We start from the raw sequence: 22,858 nt of genomic DNA, 5'->3' as shown, positions 1-22,858 counted from the left end.
AATGTGTAGAAGGAATTGTGAGAATTTAGTTTAAGTAAAACGGCCAATATAGAATATATTAATTCAACTTTAAAGAATAAAATGTCCAAGGTCATAAATGAGACAAGTTGAACTGGGTGGATACATTACTTCTAGTATTACACAACATCTGAGTAACTCCCAGGAACCATTGAACTTGCCCCTATACGAGACTTTGTTTGGAAAATGCCCTAATTTGATGGTGAGCCCAGAGGAAGACCATTCAGCAGTACATGACTGAACAATGAAATATATGCTTTGCCAAATCCCAAGTGATACAATTTCAGCCCAGCTTACTAACACAACAGAAATGAACTTTCATGAGCTTGATCCTGGTATACACATAATGATCCTAAACTGTCTACATTCAAGTTCCTTTGTAGATCGGAGGGAAAGACCATATTAAGTGTTGCTGACTATACCCACAGCTGCCAAAGTTGCTAATAAAGCCCACTACAAAAGGTTAAGGAAACCTGCACAGAAGCCAGGGGAAAGACATCCCAGAAGACTTGGCATCTGACCTAGAGAGACTCTCTACACAAAAGTAAAACAGTAAGCACACAGTAAGTCCTGGTTTGGAAAAATGGTTTGTGAATACGTTTGTGATGGACAGGCTCTCCTGCTAACACCAGGCCAGGTGAAGACAAAGAAAAGAAATAGAAGAAATGTATATGAATCCTTGGCATCATTAGCAGATCTTCTTATAATTGTTTGTTCAACCGAAATGCTACACACACTACAGAATGTCCGAAGAAAAGGGGTCCCTGGTCGAGTATCATATGCTGGAAATAACAAGGTGGTATCACTATTCAATAAGTCTCACCTGACCAGTGGATTAGTACCCATTCAAAGAGTTAACCACAGTGCATATGATTCATTTATGTAGTGTGTGGAGGAGAAACCCCATGGAAGGGAAGGATTGTTAGAAAATGAGCAATGTTTTCAGGTGTATGTGTAGGAATTGGGGGAAGGTGCTAAGTAATCAGTGTAAAAATTGGTGTTATGAAGTAGATCTGTTTTATAGGAATATTCCAGAATCTCCTACTATAAGTTGAATACTTCTAAAACGGAAGCCTTACCGCTTATCTCGATGTGATGAAGTTAAAGCACTGAAAAACACCTATAAATACTCTTTGCAAACTAAGTCTTTAAAATACTTAGGCATTCAGTTGACTAGGGATGGTGATCTCTTGGACTGTAACTATACTCCCCTGCTACGAGTATTTGAGCAACTGACCAAATAATGGTTTTTACATGAGGTTTCTTGTTTGGGCTGAATTGTTTCAGCCAAAATGATATTGCTCCCTAAACTCATGTTTGTATTTCGCTCAATCCCTAGACCTATCCCAAAGTCCCTCGATGCCAAATTTCACAAGGATCTCTCTTATTACGTTTGGAAAGGGGCAAGACCTAAAATTTCTAGAAATGTCCTTTTCTCTATCATCCATATGGGATATTGGGGATTTGTCAGAACATATGGGAGAAGAGAGGTATCAGCAGGAGACAGGCACATAGAAGCTCTTTCACTGGGTGTACTGGCTCCTCCCCTCTACTTCCTCCCCACAAGCTAGTTTAAGAAAATGTGCCCTCAGGAAAGGGTGCTCACTGTGAAGCTCCAGAGAGTTTTTACTTCAGTTTTATTTCATTGTTATTTTGGGTCTGCTGTTTGGGCTTAAACAGCATTCCTACATCGTTGGAAACCAGGGGAAGGGTTCAATTGCCAACCTCTTTAGGTACCAAATTGACCCTGCTGCAGGACCACTGTCCTGAGAGGGTGCTTGCCACCGTAGTCCTCCTTTATGCCGCCTAAACCTCCATGGGAATTGGAGGAGGTCTTAGCCTTCCTATAGTCATCTTGGTTTGAACCCTTGAACTCGGTGGAGTTAAAATTCCTGACATGGAAGGCGGCATGAGGATAGGGCGGAGCTGAGAACGAACCCCAAATTTCTTCCAAAGGTTGTTTCAACCTTTTATTTGAACCAACCCATTGTGGTTCCAGCAGGTGGGCCTCACTCGGACATTCCTGCTACATTGGATGTGGTTCAGACTCTCAGGTTGTACGTCCAGAGGACGGCTCGGCTTCGCAAAACAGATTCCCTCTTTGTTCTGTACGATGCCCAGAAAAAAGGTTTGAGGCCCAAAGCATCATTCCTACATTTTATAAATTTGACACTATTGCCAAGGAGGACATTAAGTTCGGGAATGCGGTGCTGCAGCAATCTCCTCACGTTCCCACCCGTCTTGGGTATAATTTGCCTCCACATGGCAAGAAGCAGAGGTGCTATATCATGGTGATATTCTTTCCTGATGTTAGATTATAAAAAAGTAAAGCTGTCATCTCAGACTAAGTGGGAACTTGACCTTAACAGGGCCTTCTCTGTTTATGACTGGAATTGTATTGCGGGTTTAAGCTTCAAAATTTCTAAACATATTTCTCACTCTGAGGTGTACATCACACTGTGTAATAGAGCTGATTTCACACCTGACACATAAAATATGGCCTTCCTCATCAAAATACTGCTGGCAGCAATGTGGATGTATAGGCACTTTATATCACGTCTTCTAGACTTGCCCGAAGCTGCAGCCTCTATGGTCAACTGCATTTGGGAGATGGGAGATGTCTCTGTCAATCCTGTAATAGCCCTTTTTTATTATCACCCTAGATTACAATATAACGAAGATGCTATGCCTAGTAGTTCATATTTTAATTTCCACAAAAGCAGCTATAGCTCAACTGTGGAAGACAGCATCACTTCCTAGCCTTTCAGCTATTATTCACAAGATCCATAAACATTATCTTTACGAAACATCTGATTGTATATATTCCACTTCGGCCTCGTTGCAGGTCAGGAAGTGGTTTAGATGTGGTGAGTACATGGAGAAATAGGGACACTCCTTCTTAAATAGCACATCTCCTGCTCTGGACTCATACATTTAGATTATGCTCTTTTAAGCATGCACTAGGTACTCCTCTTCTCCTCTGCCTTCTTCACTCTCTTCCCCTGTTTCTGACCCTTTATTTCCCATCTATGCATTCTAGCCGCGGAGGTATCTCCTTGTTTGTGGATTATCCTGTGATTAATGTGTTGCACCGACCCATGTGCTACTCCACCGGTTGTTTTACTCTTTGATTTATGTAAGATTATGCTCCTCTGCGTGGGGGCTTTCTTTGCATAGATGCCTCGATTTGCCTTGCTATTTGTTGATATTTTCCTTGTTTATCCCTCCCTTTTTCTATCTGTATTCCATTTTGACTAGTAAATTGGTAAAAGAAGCGCTCTTAAAATGAAATGGATGAGTGAGAAAATCAATTAGTATTTAAAATAATATTGAGATACTGCATATAAGAATAAGTGTGAGTGGTACCTGTAATGAAAAAATGTGGCGATTAGTTGCAATGTTTACACCCTTTTGGGGAGTTTTTGCGTTTTTTGTTGGTATTTTTACGTTTTTGTTAAAAGATGGGAAATACTCCGTGCGGCACTATCCCTAACTATCCCTGGGTACCTTCCTTCCGTGTTGTTAACATCTGCAAGAGACGGAGCTGAGATGAACCATCTCAGCTCCGTCTCCCGCAGATGTTAACAACACGGAAGGAAGGTACCCAGGGATAGTTAGGGATAGTGCCGCACGGAGTATTTCCCATCTTTTAACAAAAACGTAAAAATACCAACAAAAAACGCAAAAACTCCCCAAAAGGGTGTAAACATTGCAACTAATCGCCACATTTTTTCATTACAGGTACCACTCACACTTATTCTTATATGCAGTATCTCAATATTATTTTAAATACTAATTGATTTTCTCACTCATCCATTTCATTTTAAGAGCGCTTCTTTTACCAATTTACTAGTCAATTAATCTATAGGAGCAGCTGAAAAAATTAGGTTAGCGCGGAACCATCCCACCCCTCTGTATTCCATTTTGATTCCTCTTTGAAACTGAATAAACACTATTAGTAAAAAAAAAAAGGTTGCTAACTAATGGTCAATGACCATGTCAACCTTTTGACTGTCCACCAATAGTTGTCAACCTTTTGATTGTCTACCTAGACACTGTGGGGGAAATTTACTAAGATGGGAGTTCTATTTCACATGGGAGTGCAGCCTATGTACCATATTGCACTGATTGCTGAAGCTGCAGTACTGACCACCAGAGTACATATCATTTAAGCATAGATTTTGAAATCAATTTGGACTGGACTTGCCCACTCTCTAACCTCAAATATTTTAGAAGTCACCCACTGCACGGTACTACTTCCTCGGCCCAACTCTCCTGCAGTTGCCACTGGTAATTGTTGCATAACCTTGTTATTTATAATTACTACCAATAATGTCCTCATCTGCACTCTTTTTCAGTATATACAATATAATTTAATTTAAGAGTTCTCCTACCCAGGGTGAAATGTAATAGGATGAGAGATTCAGAAAGTGAGAGATTTAGTAAGAAATCTCCTGGTGTTTTTTAAAGCGGCAATCATTTACTCTGCACAGCCAGTTTGATTTTGAAGTGTAAATGATTACACTTCAAAATCAAACTGGCTGTGCAGAGTAAATGATTGCCGCTTTAAAAAACACCTGGAGATTTCTTACCAAATCTCTCACTTTCTGAATCTCTCATCCTATTACATTTCACCCCCACCAGTATCTACTTCTCTGTAATTGCACCAAAGCTAGCACTTATATACTGTACTTTTGCTTTGTTACGCTGTTATTTTGCAATGCTGTTGTGGCAGCTTATAAATAAAAGATAATAATAATTCAGCATTTAGGGTAGAAGAGAAGCTGATGCCGAGCTAAACTGCCCCCTTTGTTGACCCAAAACAGTAAATTCAGGAAGCTGTCCAAGTCTGGTTGGGTTAAGGTCCGTCCCACTGTAAAGTGGACTAAAAGACCCCACCCCCTTCCCAATTGCTGTTCATGGTGGTTCTCCACATAAGCGTAAAAGATATTTAGAATTAAAGAATTATTATTTTGGCGTGACTAGCTCTTTGGGGGGCCAAAAAGTTTCTTGCCTTGAGACCAATGTGGTCTTAACCTGGCTCCATCGCTACAGTATATTCTGTCTTATTTTATACTAGCTGTACCCGGCCACATTGCTGTGACTCAGTCTGGTTAAATAGAAAAGAAAGAAAAGAGAAAGTGCATGTTTGTTATATGTTTCATTGTACAATGCTTTGGGTATACAATATTTTTTGTTGTTCCATTGTCTGTGCAGAGATAGATATTGTCTGGTTTGCAGACGATAGAACAAGCAACATATAATTGTCCATGGGCGGAATGCGCTAAACAAAAATGTGTTAAAAACCCCGTTATCTGGGGGAAAAACAAAAGCTATCCCATAGAAGCCTATGGGCATCTTACCACATCCCCCTGTCAACTCCCCCTCACTTTTGTCCGGGTAGCACAATGCTGTGTTGGCCGGACCAGTGGCCTCCTCCTCCCTGGCCCCTACATTCCCTTTCGGGTGCAGGGAGGAGGAGGCGGAGCCATGCTCGACAGCCAGTGCGATAATTATGTATGTGGTATCCTGCGATGTGCTTGTTGCACATTTGCAGCTGTGAAATAACAAAAGGTGGCGATACCCCATAGAAGCCTATGGGCTTCTTACTGTGACCCCCGCTGCCCTGCACGGACCCCTGCCGCCCTGCGACAACCCCCCCTCACTTTTGTCCGGGCTGTACAATGCTGTGCTGGCCGGACCAGTGGCCTCCTCCTCCCTAGCCCCTACATGCAGGGAGGAGGAGGCGGAGCCATGCCCAACAGCCAGCAGGCGGGTAACAGCAAGCAGCCGAGTAAGGGAGGGAGGGGGAGCCACTGGGACCCGCCGCACATCGCTGGCCACAACGCAAATGACAGCTGGCTGGGGTGGGAATCACATTCTCTACCTATACAGAGTTGGTTGCAGAGTGCATCTGTTGCCCCCTCAGGTTACTTGGCAAAATGCTACTTTTTATTTTTCCAAATTTAGTTTACATTATTGTTGAACTTTGAACCCTTTGTCTGTCAATGCTAAGGGCAGTATTCAATGAGAAAAATTCTCCGTGTTTTATGGCGAGTTTGTGCTATTTTCGCGTTGGAAGGAGCATTTTGCTCTCCGAAAGTGAACCACCCTATTCAATGTGATATTTTCGCCGTCTTTTTAAGTGATTTTCGCCGTGTCTCTCCGTGTAGCAATTCTCCATCTTTTCATGGAGAACTGGAATGTGAACTTTTAAACTAAAAGTTTTTTTTTTTAATTTTGGTGTCAAAATATCAGGATTTTTTTTCTGTGAAGGGGCATGTTATTTTTATTCATGTGCTTATAGCACATGAATATATATTTAATTTAAAAAAAATATTTAAAAAAATTTTTTTTTTTACACAGAGCAGCCAGCAGGGGGCCGGAGCTCTCGAGCCGCTCATTAGATATTCATATATTCACTGCACCCGATCATTACATATGCACGATCGGGTGCAGTGAATACTGGGTCCCCCGCTGGCTATAGGGGGGGGCAGCTTGTGCTGCCTGGGTCCCGGGGAGCCCTCCTCCCCTCCACATATGTTCTGGGGCAGACAGGGAAACTTTAATCTCCCTGCCTGCCACCGTCCCCCGGCTCCCTGCCAGCTCCCTGCCGCGGACGCTCGTCTGCTGCAGTGGTTAAGACTCGCCGCGAGTGACGGCGAGTCTTAACCACATTGAATAGTGGGAGCAGGAGTGGCAGCGAGCCCTCCGGAACAGGGCGAGTGCATGGCGAGAGAAAAAATCTCTCGCCATGCACGGAGAATTTTTCTCATTGAATACTGCCCTAAGTCCTGTTTTACTGCTATATGTATTCCCAATTGTAAAGTGTCATGGCGCATGCCAGCGCAACATTGGAGGTTCTGTCTCCACCTTATTAAATGTATTAACTATGAATGGAAAATTGCACAACCCCCCTTACAGTTGTTTCACTCTGCGTTGTTGCCGCAATGCTTACACAGGCATGGCGCAGGATAGAAGGAACATGCTTACGCCCCGACTATACATTCACTACACATGGGGGACCGGTGGTGGTGATGGTGATTAAGCATGGCAAGCCGCGATAGCACTATGTAAAGCTGAAGATTGCAGCAACAATCTATAAGGACACATCTGTATGTTCATAGTGCTTTATTCACTAATTAAGCTACAATTTGCTTAGGGTGTGTTAAGCACATATAAGTATGCCAGGAAACGTTGTCTTGCTTAGTAAATAAACACCACAGTATCTGATCATATGCATTCTGACACCATGGGCCTTATTTTGGTTCATTCTTTCTGACAAAATCCTTCTTAGATGGACAAAACCATGTGCACTGCAGGGGGGGCAGATGTAACATGTGCAGAGAGAATTAGATTTGGGTGAGTAATTTTGTTTCTGTGCAGGGTAAATACTGACTGCTTTATTTTTACACTGCAATATAGATCTCACTTTGAAGTAAAACCCCACCCAAATCTAATTCTCTCTGCACATCTGCCCCACCTGCAGTGCACATGGTTTTGCCCATCTAAGAAGGATTTTGTCAGAAAGAATGAACCAAAATAAGGCCCCATGTCTGACACGCTGAATGCAGGTGCAATGTGGACAAAACATAAAATCCATATTTTCTCTAACGGCTCACTAACTACTGAATGACTATTATAAGCACTCAAACTAAAATAATAATATTGTGATACAGGAAAAACTTTTAGAAATCTTCAGTGCAAAAGTAAAATAATTTTTTTATTGCAATGCTGCCCTCTAGTGTCTAAATGCTGCCTGAATATAACATTGGCAAAGAAATCGAAATGCTTGAAGAATATGGTAGACTACTTTGGGTGCCCGATAGCTGCCCGACAATCCCAACAGTCAGTATACCGACATCAGAATCCCGACTGCTGATGCTCTGAAAGGGGGGATCCTGACTCACAGGGGCTATTCTCCCTTGTGGGAGTCCATGACCCCCATAGAGATAGAATAGAACCTGTGGCGAGCAAAGTGAGCCACCGAGCCCGCAGCAATGCAAGCACAGCGAGCCCACAAGGGGCTTCTTTGCACTCGCCCCCCTCTAGGAGCACCGACAGTCGGGATTCCGATGTCAGTATACTGACTGTCGGGATCCCCATTGTCGGGCAGTCATACCACACCCGACTGCTTTACTTGTGAAACCATTAGATGAGATACGTATACAGTACTTATATAGCAACAAAACTTACGTTTTAAGAATAAATGTCTATTCACAAATGATTTTGTTTTAATTATGGCTCCTGGTTCTTCAGTTGATCTCCCGCTGGGGCCACTAACTACATAAAAAAAAAAAAAAACAATTCAAAAATAATACTATATTCACTATAAATGTCATTAATAGTTCTAAACAAACCAAGAAACATACATGTATGATAGTCCACTTGTGCAACAGTGGCTGTCCATTTCTGTTGAATTATGACCTCCGGCAAATACAGTAATGTATGGAGTTGTAGTTCAAAAATAGCTTTGACCAACCTATGCTTCATAAGGAAAAGGTATAGCCTTTTTTTTGCATATAGCCCAAAACAAACATTTCTGATATTTCTCCCCATTCTCCCACAATACAAAAATACATTACTTAAATGCTTTCCATGCGCACTATATGGAGTCCTGTAAAATGACATTGGCTTTTTAGAGGACTTTGCTTTGACCTGAGTAAGAGCTGTACTGATTTGACCAAGGGTTGCTAAGAGTAGCAACAACTAGTGTTCCAGCTAGGCTTATTTCACAGGGCGCCGCGCCCTGCCCATTTTTGCCCGCCCTGCACAAGTTAATAGTTGCTGCCACGCTAGAGGTCTCCTCCCGCTCATAGTGTAAGCTTCTAGCGCGGCAGCGTGTGGAGTGGACACTCCCCCCGCAGCCCAGCCCCCTTTATATTCATTGGCCTCGGCTGCCTCTCCTCCTGTGTGACCCCACCTCCTCCCGCGCGCTGCATAGAACAGGTCCGTGTGGAATCACCTCCCCTGACTGCACATTGACTCTCTGTGCAGTCAGAGGAGGCTGGGCCACACAGACGTGCTCTTGGCAGCCATGCCACTTACAAAAGCAGCGGACGTGGCTGGCATCTCCCCCCCAACCAGTGGCTCCGCCCGGATGTCTGCCCACCCGCCCGCCCGTAGGTAGCTGACAGCCGGGCAGACTGTATGTGCGCTGCCCGGCTGTAGTATGCGGCAGGAGAATCTGTATTCTCTGCGCTGTCTCTGTATAACAGGGCCAGGTTGGTCGCCCCTGGAGACAGCAGAAACCCCCCTTTGCTACACTCCTGTACCTGTGACACTCGCTGAGTCCGCTCAACTGTGTAACTATCCGATTGCCACCGTAAGCACAGACAGCAGCCACCCCGCGAGTACTTATAGCTCAGGTACCTCACCACTTTGGTATTCTTCTCTCTGATTTTGCAGTCCAATCTTAGTTTGAATATTATTACTAGATAAACGTGTGCTGTTTCGACAGTGAGCCTTTTTGATAATATACCACATTTTGTGATGTTATGATATGTAAACCAATTGTTGGTTAAAGTGAAGACGTGCTTTGTCTGAAACAATTTTTTCACAGAAAGATATTGATATTCCTGTGATATACAATATAGAGGCAATTTAGCCTCCCATTTTTCAGACTATCACATTATATTTTCACGATTTTTCTCATCTGTATATTATTCTTCATGTTATCTGTATGTTCTTGTCTTATGTTCGTCACTTGATCCACTTAGAGGATCAATTTTAGTATTATTAAAGTTGATATTTTAGACAGATATACACTACACTATAGAAGGTTGTGCCCCACCCGGGAGTTTCTTTTCTGATATTCTCCCTTGAATATCAACCCTTTTGCAGAATCTGTATTTTCACAGATCTCCTGCTGGACCGCCGGCAGCCAATCAGGAGCGGCTATCAATGCCGCCGCTCCTGATTGGCTGCCCGGCGGGAGATATGAAGATACAGATTCTCCTGCCGGAGACTACAGTACAGCCGGACAGCGCACAGTCTGCCCGGCTGTCATCGATTACGCAGCAGCACACAGGTACTGCGGACGGGCGATTCGGGGGGGGGGGGGGGGGGGCATTGCGGGCACCGGCAGTTATAGGGTTTACAAAAAAAAAAACCTTGGAGTGCGTCATTTAAATTGCTACAGGTGGGGGGGGGGGGGGGTGGAGGGACGGTGCAGGGGTATCACCAGGGGATACCCAGCAGCAGTTCTGATTCCAAACTGATCTGCGGGGCCGGGGGATGGTACTCAGCATAATACATTACACAGTTGACCCTGCCCTCCGGTCAAAACGAGGCTGTGGGGTGGGCTTTAGTGTGTAAGGCATTTTCCTGATGACAAATCTGTGCTGGCAGCCCCCATGGGATCAAAAAGGAAATCTTCTGGGATTGCCAGCATCAGCAGCTCACCCCGGAAGATTTCCGGGCATACCACTTAAGTGGTTAATCCGGCCCTGCCCCCAACTCATACGTTTTGATGGGTCCGTGCGCAGGTGAAGGTATGGTTGAAATGCATCGCCCTTATTAGTGGTGGGCAGTGTCTGTGCTGTGGATGGGCAGCAGTTATACAAAGTATTAGTGGTGGGCTATGTATGAGCAGGGTCTGTACTGTGGATGGGCAGCAGTTATACAGGGTATTAGTGGTGGGCAATGTCTCTGCTGTGGATGGGCAGCAGAGGTATCTGAATACGTTGTGAGATACATACAGATGACCAGCGCTCAGGATGCCGGTGGTCAGAGTACCGATGCCAAGATCCCGACAGGGTCTGGGTTAGGTTAGGCCAGTGGTTCCCAAATTCACACCTTTATGACACCCTGATGGTCCAGGTTTTAAGTTAGGCCAGTGGTTCCCATGCCTAATTTTTTGAGCTGGCAAGCTGGCTACCCAACACTGTTGGCTGGCACTGGTGCTAACTTATACAGCCGCAAAGCAGCCAAACCCTGTTTAAATTTAGCACTGTTCGTCAGCCAATTGGAAAAGGAAAAAGGTGTCACAAGATGGTTTATATAGCATAAATGTGCTGATGGTGTGACGCTCAGGTGTCACAAGATGGTTTATATAGCATAAATGTGCTGATCGTCTGACGTTCAGGTGTCACAGGATGGGTTATATAGCATAAATGTGCCGATGGTATGAAGCTCCGGTGTCACAAGATGGTTTATATAGCATAAATGTGCTGATGGTGTGATGCTCAGGTGTCACAAGATAGATTATATAGCATAAATGTGCTGATCGTCTGACGTTCAGGTGTCACAGGATGGGTTATATAGCATAAATGTGCCGATGGTATGAAGCTCCGGTGTCACAAGATGGTTTATATAGCATAAATGTGCTGATCGTCTGACGTTCATGTGTCACAGGATGGGTTATATAGCATAAATGTGCCGATGGTATGAAGCTCCGGTGTCACAAGATGGTTTATATAGCATAAATGTGCTGATGGTGTGACGCTCAGGTGTCACAAGATTGATTATATAGCATAAATGTGCTGATGGTGTGACGCTCAGGTGTCACAAGATGGTTTATATAGCATAAATGTGCTGATGGTGTGACGCTCAGGTGTCACCAGATGGTTATAAAGCACAAATGTGCCAATGGTGTGACGCTCCGGTGTCACAGGATGGTTTATATAGCATAAATGTGCTGATGGTGTGATGCTCAGGTGTCACAGGATGGTTTATATAGCATAAATGTGCTAATGGTGTGACGCTCAGGTGTCACAAGGTGGTTATATAGCATAAATGTGCCGATGGTTTGACGCTCCGGTGTCACAAGATGGTTATATAGCATAAATGTGCCGATGATGTGACGCTCTGGTGTCACAAGATGGTTATATAGCATAAATGTGCTGATGGGGTGACGCTCCGGTGTCACAAGATGGTTATATAGCATAAATGTGCTGATGGTGTGACGCTCAGGTGTCACAAGATGGTTATATAGCATAAATGTGCTGATGGTTTGAAGCTCAGGTGTCACCATTTTGACCTTTTAAATTAAATGTGCCCTCGCGATTGAAAAATGTGCCCTCGCGATTGAAAAATGTGCCCTTCCCGTGGTCAGCACCCTGCCCTAAAAAAATTGTAGAGTGAACACTAACAACTGTACTGATTGGTCCAGAAGTGAATGGGAGGACTCTAGTAAGTTTCCTGAGAGTTTCATTGCTATGATACAGAGCAATGAACCAGATACAGTGTTAGGTGCTGATACAGAGCAGGACACATCTATTGGTGGTCTCCCATCTGCTACTTTAAGAAAATTATGCTACCAAGTCCTTCCCTCATGTACAGCCATGCTTCCGAATTACAAGGACTGGGATGCAAACTTTCAGTGTCCGTAGGAACTGAAATTTCTTTATACGCAGCGTCCCTATGACAGGTGCAAGTTTTCCATTCATGTATGGCCTCCTATGTGAGTGGTTGGGAATCTGTATAAGTAACCATTTAGACTCCTTTTGCATTCCCATAACACACCAATAAGAAATGCCCAACACTTTGGATGTCGTGTGCCTCAATCACAACAGCGCCTTTGTGCGTACACTTTGAGTAACATGAACCACAAGAATTTGTAGGGCGTTGCCGTAGCAAAAATAATTGTTCAGCTACATGGACATTAGCACTCTGAAGAATCAGGCCCTAAATCTTTTGCTCTGCCAATGTAGATTGACGGGTTTTAACTAACGGATAGAAACTATCAGAGGTTATATACATTGATGGCTTAAGGCCTGATTCAGAGTTAATTGCTCATCTTCAAATTTGCAGATGAATGTGAGTAGATAGCCACAGCCCAGAGTGAAAACCCGCCCTGTGTAAATCTGCGAGTGAATTGCGAAAATATCGCTATGCGCTATCCTGTCGCACATCTATATGCAATTCACAAAATACTGAATGATTTTCCCAGTCTGGGCAACTGTAAGTCTGACCCTTTCACAACTCTGCAATAGATACACAAGGATCAAGGCTGGTGCTGACGTCACAGGGCACATCTGAGTTTTTTCTGCCACTCCTAGAAAACGAAAAGGTGTCCACCCCCACGGAAGCTTCCTGTCAGTCAAATTGAGAGGGGATTGCAATTAGATATTTTTGTTAGTTTTGTCGCTATGTGGGCTCTGGCATGCAGGCTGCGATCCGTACACATGTGCAGTCATTCTATAGTCGAACGGATTGTGAATTCGCATATCAGCGATCAGCTCTGGATAACTCCCTTCATTTTATGCCTCCAGAGATGGAGCCTGTAGCTGCCCCAACCAACGTACACTATCACTGGGTCGTGATCAATAGTAACAATAACTATCCCACCATGGATTTTGCTAGCCATCAGTGTTTGATGGCCAACCCATTCTTCAGAATTATACACAAAATAAAGCCATGTAGCAGAAGTGTCAAGGGCTGACAATACAATCTTTAAGGTCCATTTTTGCTTTGACATTTGTCAGAAGGTCCATTCAGGACATTTTGCTAAATGTATAGATTGTATACTCTTCCATCAAATATAAAAAAAAATACATAATCCTGGATCCAAGCATCAAGTCACTTTTCATCCTAAGGTAGTAGGAAACTAGTGTTTAAATACATTGGGGTATCTTTGTAGTATGGGAGGAGAGTGAAGAACAAAGTAAATCCCAGCTACACTAGGAGTTCATACCCTCCAACATAACCCATTCCATTAGGTACAAAATGCTCTCCCTCTGGACTTCTTCCTTAATTTAGGATTGCCTTCACCTTTGCTGGAACACCATTATCATCACTGAACTAGTTCAGCACAGGTGACTGCAATTATCATCTACAAGGGAAGTCCAAAAGCAGTGCATTTTGTACCTAATGGAATGGGTCATATTGGCGGGTATGGGAGTTATCTGCATGAATATAGGACAACTTGGCCCAAATCATAATCTAATCAAAATGAGAATAGCAGTATAGTCCTTAATCACAGGCTTGAGAAGGAGCTCTGCAAACAAGAGAGAGTTTTGGTCACAATGCAGGCCATGGTTTCAGCTGATTGGGAGCAGGTACAGTATGCAATAATAACCTGTGTGTAACTGCTATCACAGGCCATAATGCACCCTTCGCAAGGTACCATGCAGCACCCTAATGCTGCTTTAACCTGCTTATACCCAGTGTTTAAAACATTTCTTAAAACAGGTCAAAGCAAGTAAAACCCATTTCACACCGCAGGTAAATACCGGGTCTCATGCAGGTTTGCGGTGTGAAAGCAGCTAGAACAGGACACACAGTAGCTATGAGACAGCGCAGTGCATATTTAATGAGTGGGACCCACTCCTTACATATGCGCGTATTTAATGAGCTGGTCCAGCTCATTACATATGTGCATATGTAATGAGCGGGTCCTGCTCATTACATATGTACATATATAATGAGCTGGTCCCGATCATCAAATATTCACTGTGCTGGGTCCCGCTCATTATATATGCCCAGAGCGGGACCAGCCCAGTGCTCACTGCTGCCTGAGTTCTAAATACCGGTTCAGAGCCCTTCACACTGCATAAAAATCGGCTCTGAAACGTGTAGGACTCTGCTTATTACCCATTTGCAAATACTGGTTATTTGTAACCGGTAAATGCAGACTGTCCCTTTCACACTGCAGCTCTAACCATTTTTAAAGGCCAAAAAATTTACCGGTTAAGAGTTGCTGTGTGAAAGGGGTATAACTTGGATATATACTGTGTAGCCAAAACGGACAAGGATCTTATTGCTTGTAGTTGTGTGACCAGCTTAAGCATTCACAAGCAAGATAGTGTCACTTATATACAAAATCATAAATTGTAATTAGTAAATTATTTCTCATACCTTTCTTTTAGTGCTTAGAACTTTCTGGTAGACATATTGGAGCTAATTCAGACACGTTCGTACGGTGTTTCCAATGGTGGGGGGGTCTGCGCATATTGGGAACACAGGCGTGGTGTTGCCTGCTCGGGGCGGGTCGGCAACCATCAAATGATTTCGGGCACAAGCGAGGGGATGTGTGCTCGTACACATCCCCTCACCTGCTACAGTAGCAAGGGGATGCGGGTGGTGCTGGTGGCGGGGGTAGGGGGGGGGGGGGAGGAGGAGGCTGGCGTTCGCTATGCTGTTAACATACATTATTAGTAGTAGTATATGGTATAATATCTTTAATAATAATAAACACTGTATCTACCTCTTTGTAGTCGACTTGAAAGAGGTTCCTTAAATGAAGATTTGATGGCATCTATGAGTGAGATGTAATACTTCTCCACATGTTCAAATGTAACTGGCACTGGATGCCACTGCTCGGCTGATGCCATCTGACTCTGCATTTCTTTCTCAATTGAGGTATAATCCTATACAAATCACATGTCTCATATATATATTATTGTGTACAATGCTTTCAATAGTGTCAATTTAATATTTTTTATTATTTTATAAATGGTGCCACAAAGGTTCTGTAAATGGCAGTGATCAAATAGGATAGTAATAAACAAGAACGGATTAATATTTATATGTTATTAGATATTTATACAAATATTAATGCCGTGTGAAATAAATGACATGACATTTGCACAAACATATGTGGTATGAGGTGATTGGTTCCCCTTTTATGCACAATACAGGTTTGAGCGTGTGTAAGTAGAACCAGATCGCTATTATAGGCTGTCTGGGGCCTAATTAGCCCCAAAAAGCTACTGGGTGACACTGCTTAATGGCGTTTTAGTTTCCTCAGGCAGGCAAAGCAAAATCGTCAAAAAGCAGACCCTAATTGGATAGCAAAAAAATAAATAGTGGGAAAATATTGGGGAAAACTGTAGTAATGATGGTATACTGCAAGATTATATGCAACCACAGGATAGCATATTTGCATCAGTTTAATCTTTATAGGAGTTATTACAATTAATTGCAGTAATTATGTCTACCTACAGAGACGGGCACAGCTTGTGAGCAGACCAATGTTAATTTATTTCTTAGCTGTTGAGACTGAGAGTATAACAATGTTTGTGGATAGAAGAGCAAAGGATATTCACAGCTTGTGCCCATGTGGCTTTGCTATGAAGCGGTAGCAGATCCTTCAAATTATGAGGTCTATTCAATTAGTCGAAAACTGCAGTTTCAAACTTTTTTAGTCGAATCCATGATTTGACCTATTACATTTTTTGAATGTTGGAAAACACCTGGATTGGTGGAATAGTCGCCAATTAACCTGCTTTTGTTGGAAACAGGGCCAACTTCGACAGGTTTTGACCCGTTTCTGACAATCCCAATCCGACTTTAAAAAAGTTAGATTGAGTCGATGAGGTCAGTGCCAGGTGGGCAGCAGTAGCGGTAGTGGTCCTGGGCGAGCAGCAGCAATAGGTATTGCCCGATCCATTCCAACAAATGCATGTCGGAATGGATCCCTTAATGTCCTAAACAAAGGACAGCTTTGACGCGGCTTGGGGGCATAGCATACACCTGCGCAGGTATATGTAACCAATATCTCTGAATTCTATTATCATGTAGTGTTCTAGATTGGTTACTAACATTGCTCAGTGTGCTGAGGGAAAAAATGTCTTGTTTTACTTACCCAGTATTTAACCCCTCCCTCATGCACCTGGGTAATGTTACTGAACTAATTGAGCATCTACCACTATCTGTATGTATGTCCTAAACAAAACCAGATTAACCTCAGACTAACATGTCACATCAGCAAGGAACCATGCACATGGCACAACCTTTAGGACAGGGGTCTTCAACCTTTAAGACAGCGTGGGCCACCTAAAAAAATCCAGTGAAGCCCGAGGGCCACTAAACTCTACTGCAGTATTTCGGACAGCCCCATAGAATCACAGCTTCCCTATAACGTCAGCACAGTCCTTCATAGATAATTGGCACAGCCGCCCATACTCAGCACTTAACACCCCCCCCCCCCCCACACACACACACACCCCAATAGTCATCAGCAGCCAATTTGGGTTCCAGTGCAAACAGTAAAATATGTGCCCATCCCCCCATATATAATTTGATATTGAATAAATTGCACGCGCCTTAGGCGCGCTCCCAAAGAGGGGTGTGGCCTTATTATAAGGGGCGTGGTCTAATTATAAAGAGTGTGAACTAGCAGGAAAACAATTACCTGACAAACAATTACCTGACACCTCTTTTGCAACCTGCATGACCAGACATTGGTTACCGCAGGAATGGTCTTTGTCCTGACACGCTTAAGTTGACTGAAGGCTGCACAATGACATATAAACATGAAGGCCCACACAGTGAACTAGTATGCCTCAGATCAAACCCAAACAATGAAAGGCTACTTAAATCAATATACACTGTTACACTGTTTATCCGTAATGCCCATTACACATTGTGTATCACACCATAGTGTCCATTAGACATTATGCCACACACCGTAATACCTGTTGTACTTTATGTCATACACCGTAATGCCCATTACACATTATGCCGCACACGTGATGCCCATTACACATTAATCCACACAAAATTATGCCCATTGCACATTATGCCCCACACTAATGCCCATTATGCCACAGACCATAATGCCAGCAGTACTCCTGCTTATACATATGATGCCCCAGCAGTGCCCCTCACCCAATGCCCCAGCAGTGCCCCCACACAATGCCCCAGAAGTGCCCCTCACACAATGCCCCAGCAGTGCCCCTCACACACAATGCCCCAGCAGTGCCCCTCACACACAATGCCCCCAGTAATGCCCCACACAATGCCCCCAGTAATGCCTGCAGCTTTGCCAGGTCCCCTGCTCCCGCCAGCTGTACCTCCTCAACCTGCAGCTTTGCCGGGTCACCTGCTTCCACCATCCATGCCTCCTCCTGCAGTTTCGCCGGGTCCCCTCCGCCAGCTGTGCCTCCTCCTCCTGCAGTTCCTGCGCCAGGTCCCCTGCTCCCGCCAGCTGCACCCGGGGGGACTCCATTACGCTGCCTCCCTCGGCAGCATTTTCTTTTACTTTAAAAAAAAAATCCGGGCCATGGGTTGAAGACCCCTGCTTTAGGACATTTAAAAAAATGTTCTTATTGTATTTACAATGGATATATCTCTCAATTTACTGTTGCTAACCCCTGAAGAGAGAAAACAATATATTCCTCTCAGGGTGGGATCATTATTACTTACCTAAATTCCCTTCTTCTTATATTCATGTTCTGTTGTACATACAAATAAAGCTTTCCCCTCTGCTAGTAACTGTCCCATGCATACAGCAACAGCTCCAAAACTTCCACATACAAACACCTTTCTAATTTTTCTTATCCATCACCTATGGTATAAAAATTAGTATAATCCTCCTCTATTTTCAAAGGGGTGTTACAAATCACTCTTGTTTCAACAGGATTCTAATTATAACATATTTTTTAATTTTTATTATTTTTGACCCGTCGGCTGCTGTGGACATTGGCCTTTCTTGACTTGGGTGAATCTTATTTGCTCTTCTATTCTCCTGGGGAAGTATAATTGGGGTACAGTATAATTATTATATAGCTACATGCTCTGTAGAAACTGTCTTGATTGCTTATAATCTTGAAGGATACCTATTTGTTCCATTACCACTAACCAAGCTGGACTGTTAATGGTCGATCTAATGGCGATTTGCGGCACCACAAATTATTATATATAATGCCCCATAAAGGCAGCAGTGCACAACTTTTGGCATCTGAATCCTCTACGTTGCCCTATGCAACTGTGGTTCTACTGAGTGCTGCATGACCCTTTATTTTCAAAAAGCAGCATTGCTATGGGGAAATTAAATCATGTAATTTTTTTAAACCACTTTTAAATATAATAAATCCCCCCCCCCCCCCCAAAAAAAAATAATATATATATAAAAACATCAGTAGAAATATCAATTGACGAAATATCTAAGCATTAATGGTCAGAATGTAGAACATTGAGACTTTGCATTTTTGGAGCCCTGAGGGACAAAGTGCTATGTTTCTGAACTTTCCTCCTAATGTAGGATTGCCATCAGGGCTGGTGCTAGGGTGTCCAGCGCCCTCCTATAAATCATACATTTTGTTTCCTTTCACATTGCCATTGCAAGAAGCTGAAGCCCGATTGTGGGAGCGTATGCAACATGCGATCCTATGGAGGATCTCAGGTGCATGTACATGTATGCATACACCATCTCAGTGCTGTGTCCGCAAAATGTTGCAGGCACTAAAGGTGCACAAACACGCTGGGAGAATCACATACGTTATGGGCTAAATCGCATCGCATGCATGCAATGTGTGTGCGATGCGATCCGAAAGCAGTACAAAAAGTATGTGCAGCACATACTTTTTGTACTGTGCGATGCGATGCCCACAGGAGCACACCTCGCATCACACGCTGCTATTGCAGCATGTATGGCCACCTTTAGGCACATATTCCAGCCCATTATTTAAAAAGTGCCTAAATTAACATAAAAAAAATCTACAATTATTAAAAAAATTGTTATAAACATGTATAATAAAAGACTCACTGTTCTTTTGCTGTTTAACTCTTGTGCAGTCCCTCCTTTTCTATCTGCGTAGGTAGGATGCTGAGGACGCCATTACACCCCTCTCGTCACTGAGGGGGAAAGGAGGGGAGAGGAGATAGAAGAAGAGGGGAGGAGATAGAGGGGGCGGAGTGTTGAGGACTGGCAGTGGCACTGCACAGCACAGAGAAGAGCTGACAGCTGACAGGCGCAGGGAGCAATGGGTAGGGGGCGGATCCGGACATGACATGTCATCCAGGCATTCACAGGCATTGCTACATGCCTCAGCGCAAGTGACCGTGAGGTAGAGGGGTGTGGTACAGGCTTCCGGACGTCGGGATCCCGAATGGCTGGACTCAAGACAGCGTGGCAAGCGCAACAAAGCCCCTTGCGAGCTTGCTGTGCTCGCCACCTATTCTATTCTCCCTCTATGGGGGTTGACCCCCACGAGTGAGAATAGCCGGTGGCCGCCGGGAACCTGTGCGTCGGTATTTTAACAGTCGGGATCCCGACGTAAGGTAAATGACTGTCGGGATCCCGACTGTTGGGACCCCGTCCGGCACCTGAGGAAAAGGGAGCAGGTCGCAGGAGGAGGACAGTGTGTGTGTGGTGCAGGGAGCTGCTCAGCTTCTCCATACTGCCGCCCACTGTCAGACAGGCACTGCAGGTGGCATGCAGGCTGTGTGCAGTCGCGGTGCAGGCATAGGTGTGCGGAGACCATTTTAATAGGGGGTGCACCATTGGAGGAGCGTTTCTATCTCTGCCTACTGGGCGTCTATCACCACCAACTGGCATCAATGCAAACTAAATTATAACTATTTATGTATATGGGCTTCAGAATTAATAATTTCCCCCACCTACACTAGAAAAAGAAAAAAAATTCACCGTAATGCCCATTACACATTATACCAAACACCATAATGCCCATTAGACATAATGCCACACACCGTAATGCCCATTACACATTATACCAAACACTGTAATGCCCATTAGACATAATGCCACATACCATAATACCCATTACACATTATACCAAACACCGTAATGCCCATTACACATTATACGACTCACCATAATGCCTATTACATAATTTTCCACATAAGTGCCGCTTATCTACATGCTTATTGTCGGGTTATATGCTTGTTGCCAGAGTATCTTGCTCAATGCCAGGGGATACATGCTTCTTGCCAGGGGTTTCATTCTCATTGCCAAGGGGCATTATATGCTCATTGCCCAGTGAGGATTACATGCTCATTGCCATGGGGGAAGTAACATGCTCATTGCTAGGGAAAGTTACATGCTCATTTCCAGAGGGAGAGTTACATGCTCATTTCCAAGGGGTATACGGGGGACCTACATGCTTCTTGCCCAGGGGGTTTCTTCAGGGGCGTAAGTAGAAGTTTGTAAGCCCCATATCAAAATTTCTGAAAGGACCCCCTTCTATAAAGAAGAGAGGTACAGGGTGATGCAGACATGTGGAGATAAAATCTGCCTAAAAAATACTGGGGTAGTGTCACACACACTCACACACAGACAAAGGGGGTACAGAGGGGTCAAACACCAGGGATGATGGGGGTAGAGGGGGCTCACACACACACACGCCACATGGATAGTAGTGTACAGAAGATCACACATTCAAAAGGAAGGGGGTCACACACACCCACAGAGGTTGGTGGGTACAGTGATCCCTGGGCACTCACCAAACTGTGGGAGCAGCTGCACGGTGTCATGGAGGCCAGAGGATCCAGGTTGGGCCAGTGAGAAGGGGAGGCCAGCTGCAGGAGGAATCCCAAGAGGCTTCTGCTCTGTACCACATCGCCGCCTGGCATACAAGTGAGCCCTGCGCAGGAATAGCAATTCTTGGAGGAACAGATCTGCTTCCTCCACGGTGCAACTGCAGGGGGAGATGCTGCTTCCCTGTTACTCCATGGTGCGGCTGCAGGGTGCGCTGCGCTGTTCTAATAGACACTAGAGGTCATGCAGACCTCAAGTGTCTGTCTCCTCTAAGGCGGCGGCCATCTTTGGAGTGGCCGCTGAGGACAGAGACTGTGGCGCCGACTCCCTGCCACTTCCAGCTCCGCAGTCTATGGCGGGGAGAGTTGATCATTAGGGAATTAGGCACACCTGGCACCCCCTGTGCGCACGCCTATGGGTGCAGGGAGCAGCTCTTAATACTGCCGTCTGCCCGCTGTCAGACAGGCGCTGTGGGCAGCGTGCAGGAGGCAGTGACAGTTAGGGCTGAGGCAGCTTTAGCAGAGCAGGGAGGGAGACAGCGCCTTTTCAGCATGGCGCCTCCCTGCTTTGCATGAGCTGCTGAGTGGGTAGCGCCGTGCCTGATGTGATGAACATGTTAAGTAATAAGAAAGGCGTTTCATAACAGGTGATAGCAATCATAAATTAAGAGGGAAGTCCAGAAATAGAGCACTGTGTTCCTCCTGGAGAGGGTCATGTTGGGAGGTATGTATAATGGATTGCTAAAACTGTGGTAGGGCATGCTGGGACGTGTAGTTCCACAACAGCTGGAGGGCAATAAGTTTGATACCACTACTCTACAGCCTTTGGGGGACTAGAGGAAAGGTAAAAGGGATGCTTTTCAACATTTCCCCAGCTGCTGCTAATGTCTGCAGCTACTAGGTGGGGGGTGCTGCCAGACTCACTAATTAATAAAACACCACCCCAGTGTATTTATCCAAGTAGCCAATGTCAGTTTTATTTAGCAGCACAAAATCAACAAAACATAATAATAAATCCTGCCGGGCACTAACTAAACACAGATCTGTAAGGTGCGAGTTTTTAGAAGTAAGAGATGTTTCAGATAGCAACCAATCAGATGATACTTATAATTTCTCCTTCACCTTCTAGAGAATAATAGCAATAATCTGATTGGTTGCAATGGGCAACATCTCTCACTTTTAAAAGCTCCCCCCTAAATGTACCTCTAAAGGTGCATACGCACGGGGCATTTTTGCCCAGTGTGTATGATGAGCTATCATGTGAAAACCGCTGCCCGAAAATCGCTCAGTGAAAACACACTCACCGAGCCCAGCGATTTTCACATTGGTGAACCACTTAGTAGGCGACTGTGGAAAGTGGTTCACTCATCCCGTATAACAGGCTGACGGATGGTGATGATGCAGGAGCACGCATCGGTGCCTATCGCCCAGCCACACACACTAGAGTATTTTGAGCTCATAACGTGAAAGCTGAGCTACTTTGAACTGAAAATCACCTTTGGGCCTTTAGTGTGGAAGGGCCATATGTCCAACTCACACAAAATAGAGCTTAAATATAGCACTTACACAAAGCAAGAGCAGTGTCTCAAAGAGCCTGCCAGCCTGCTCGCCCAGGTAGTGAGAGAGAGAGAGAAACTAGCAAATTGTATTAGCCTCTCACAGGTGATCTGACAATCAA

General features: G+C 44.4%; 1 protein-coding gene across 1 annotated transcript in view; it reads right to left on the bottom strand.

Moving 5' to 3' along the window:
• TRIM14 (tripartite motif containing 14) overlaps nt 1–22,858 on the bottom strand; it is a 70,264-nt gene that overhangs the window by 5,419 nt on the left and 41,987 nt on the right. The window contains exons 4-5 of the mRNA XM_083179874.1: nt 15,167–15,329; nt 8,215–8,301 (exon numbers count right to left, since the gene is read on the bottom strand). Of these exons, the coding sequence (XP_083036000.1) occupies nt 8,215–8,301; nt 15,167–15,329 (250 nt within the window). The remainder of the gene's footprint in view (nt 1–8,214; nt 8,302–15,166; nt 15,330–22,858) is intronic.

Source organism: Crinia signifera, chromosome 1 (assembly GCF_055691185.1).
Source record: "Crinia signifera chromosome 1, ASM5569118v1, whole genome shotgun sequence".
Classification (NCBI taxonomy): Eukaryota; Metazoa; Chordata; class Amphibia; order Anura; family Myobatrachidae; genus Crinia; species Crinia signifera.
This window is presented reverse-complemented; position numbering and strand designations above follow the sequence as displayed.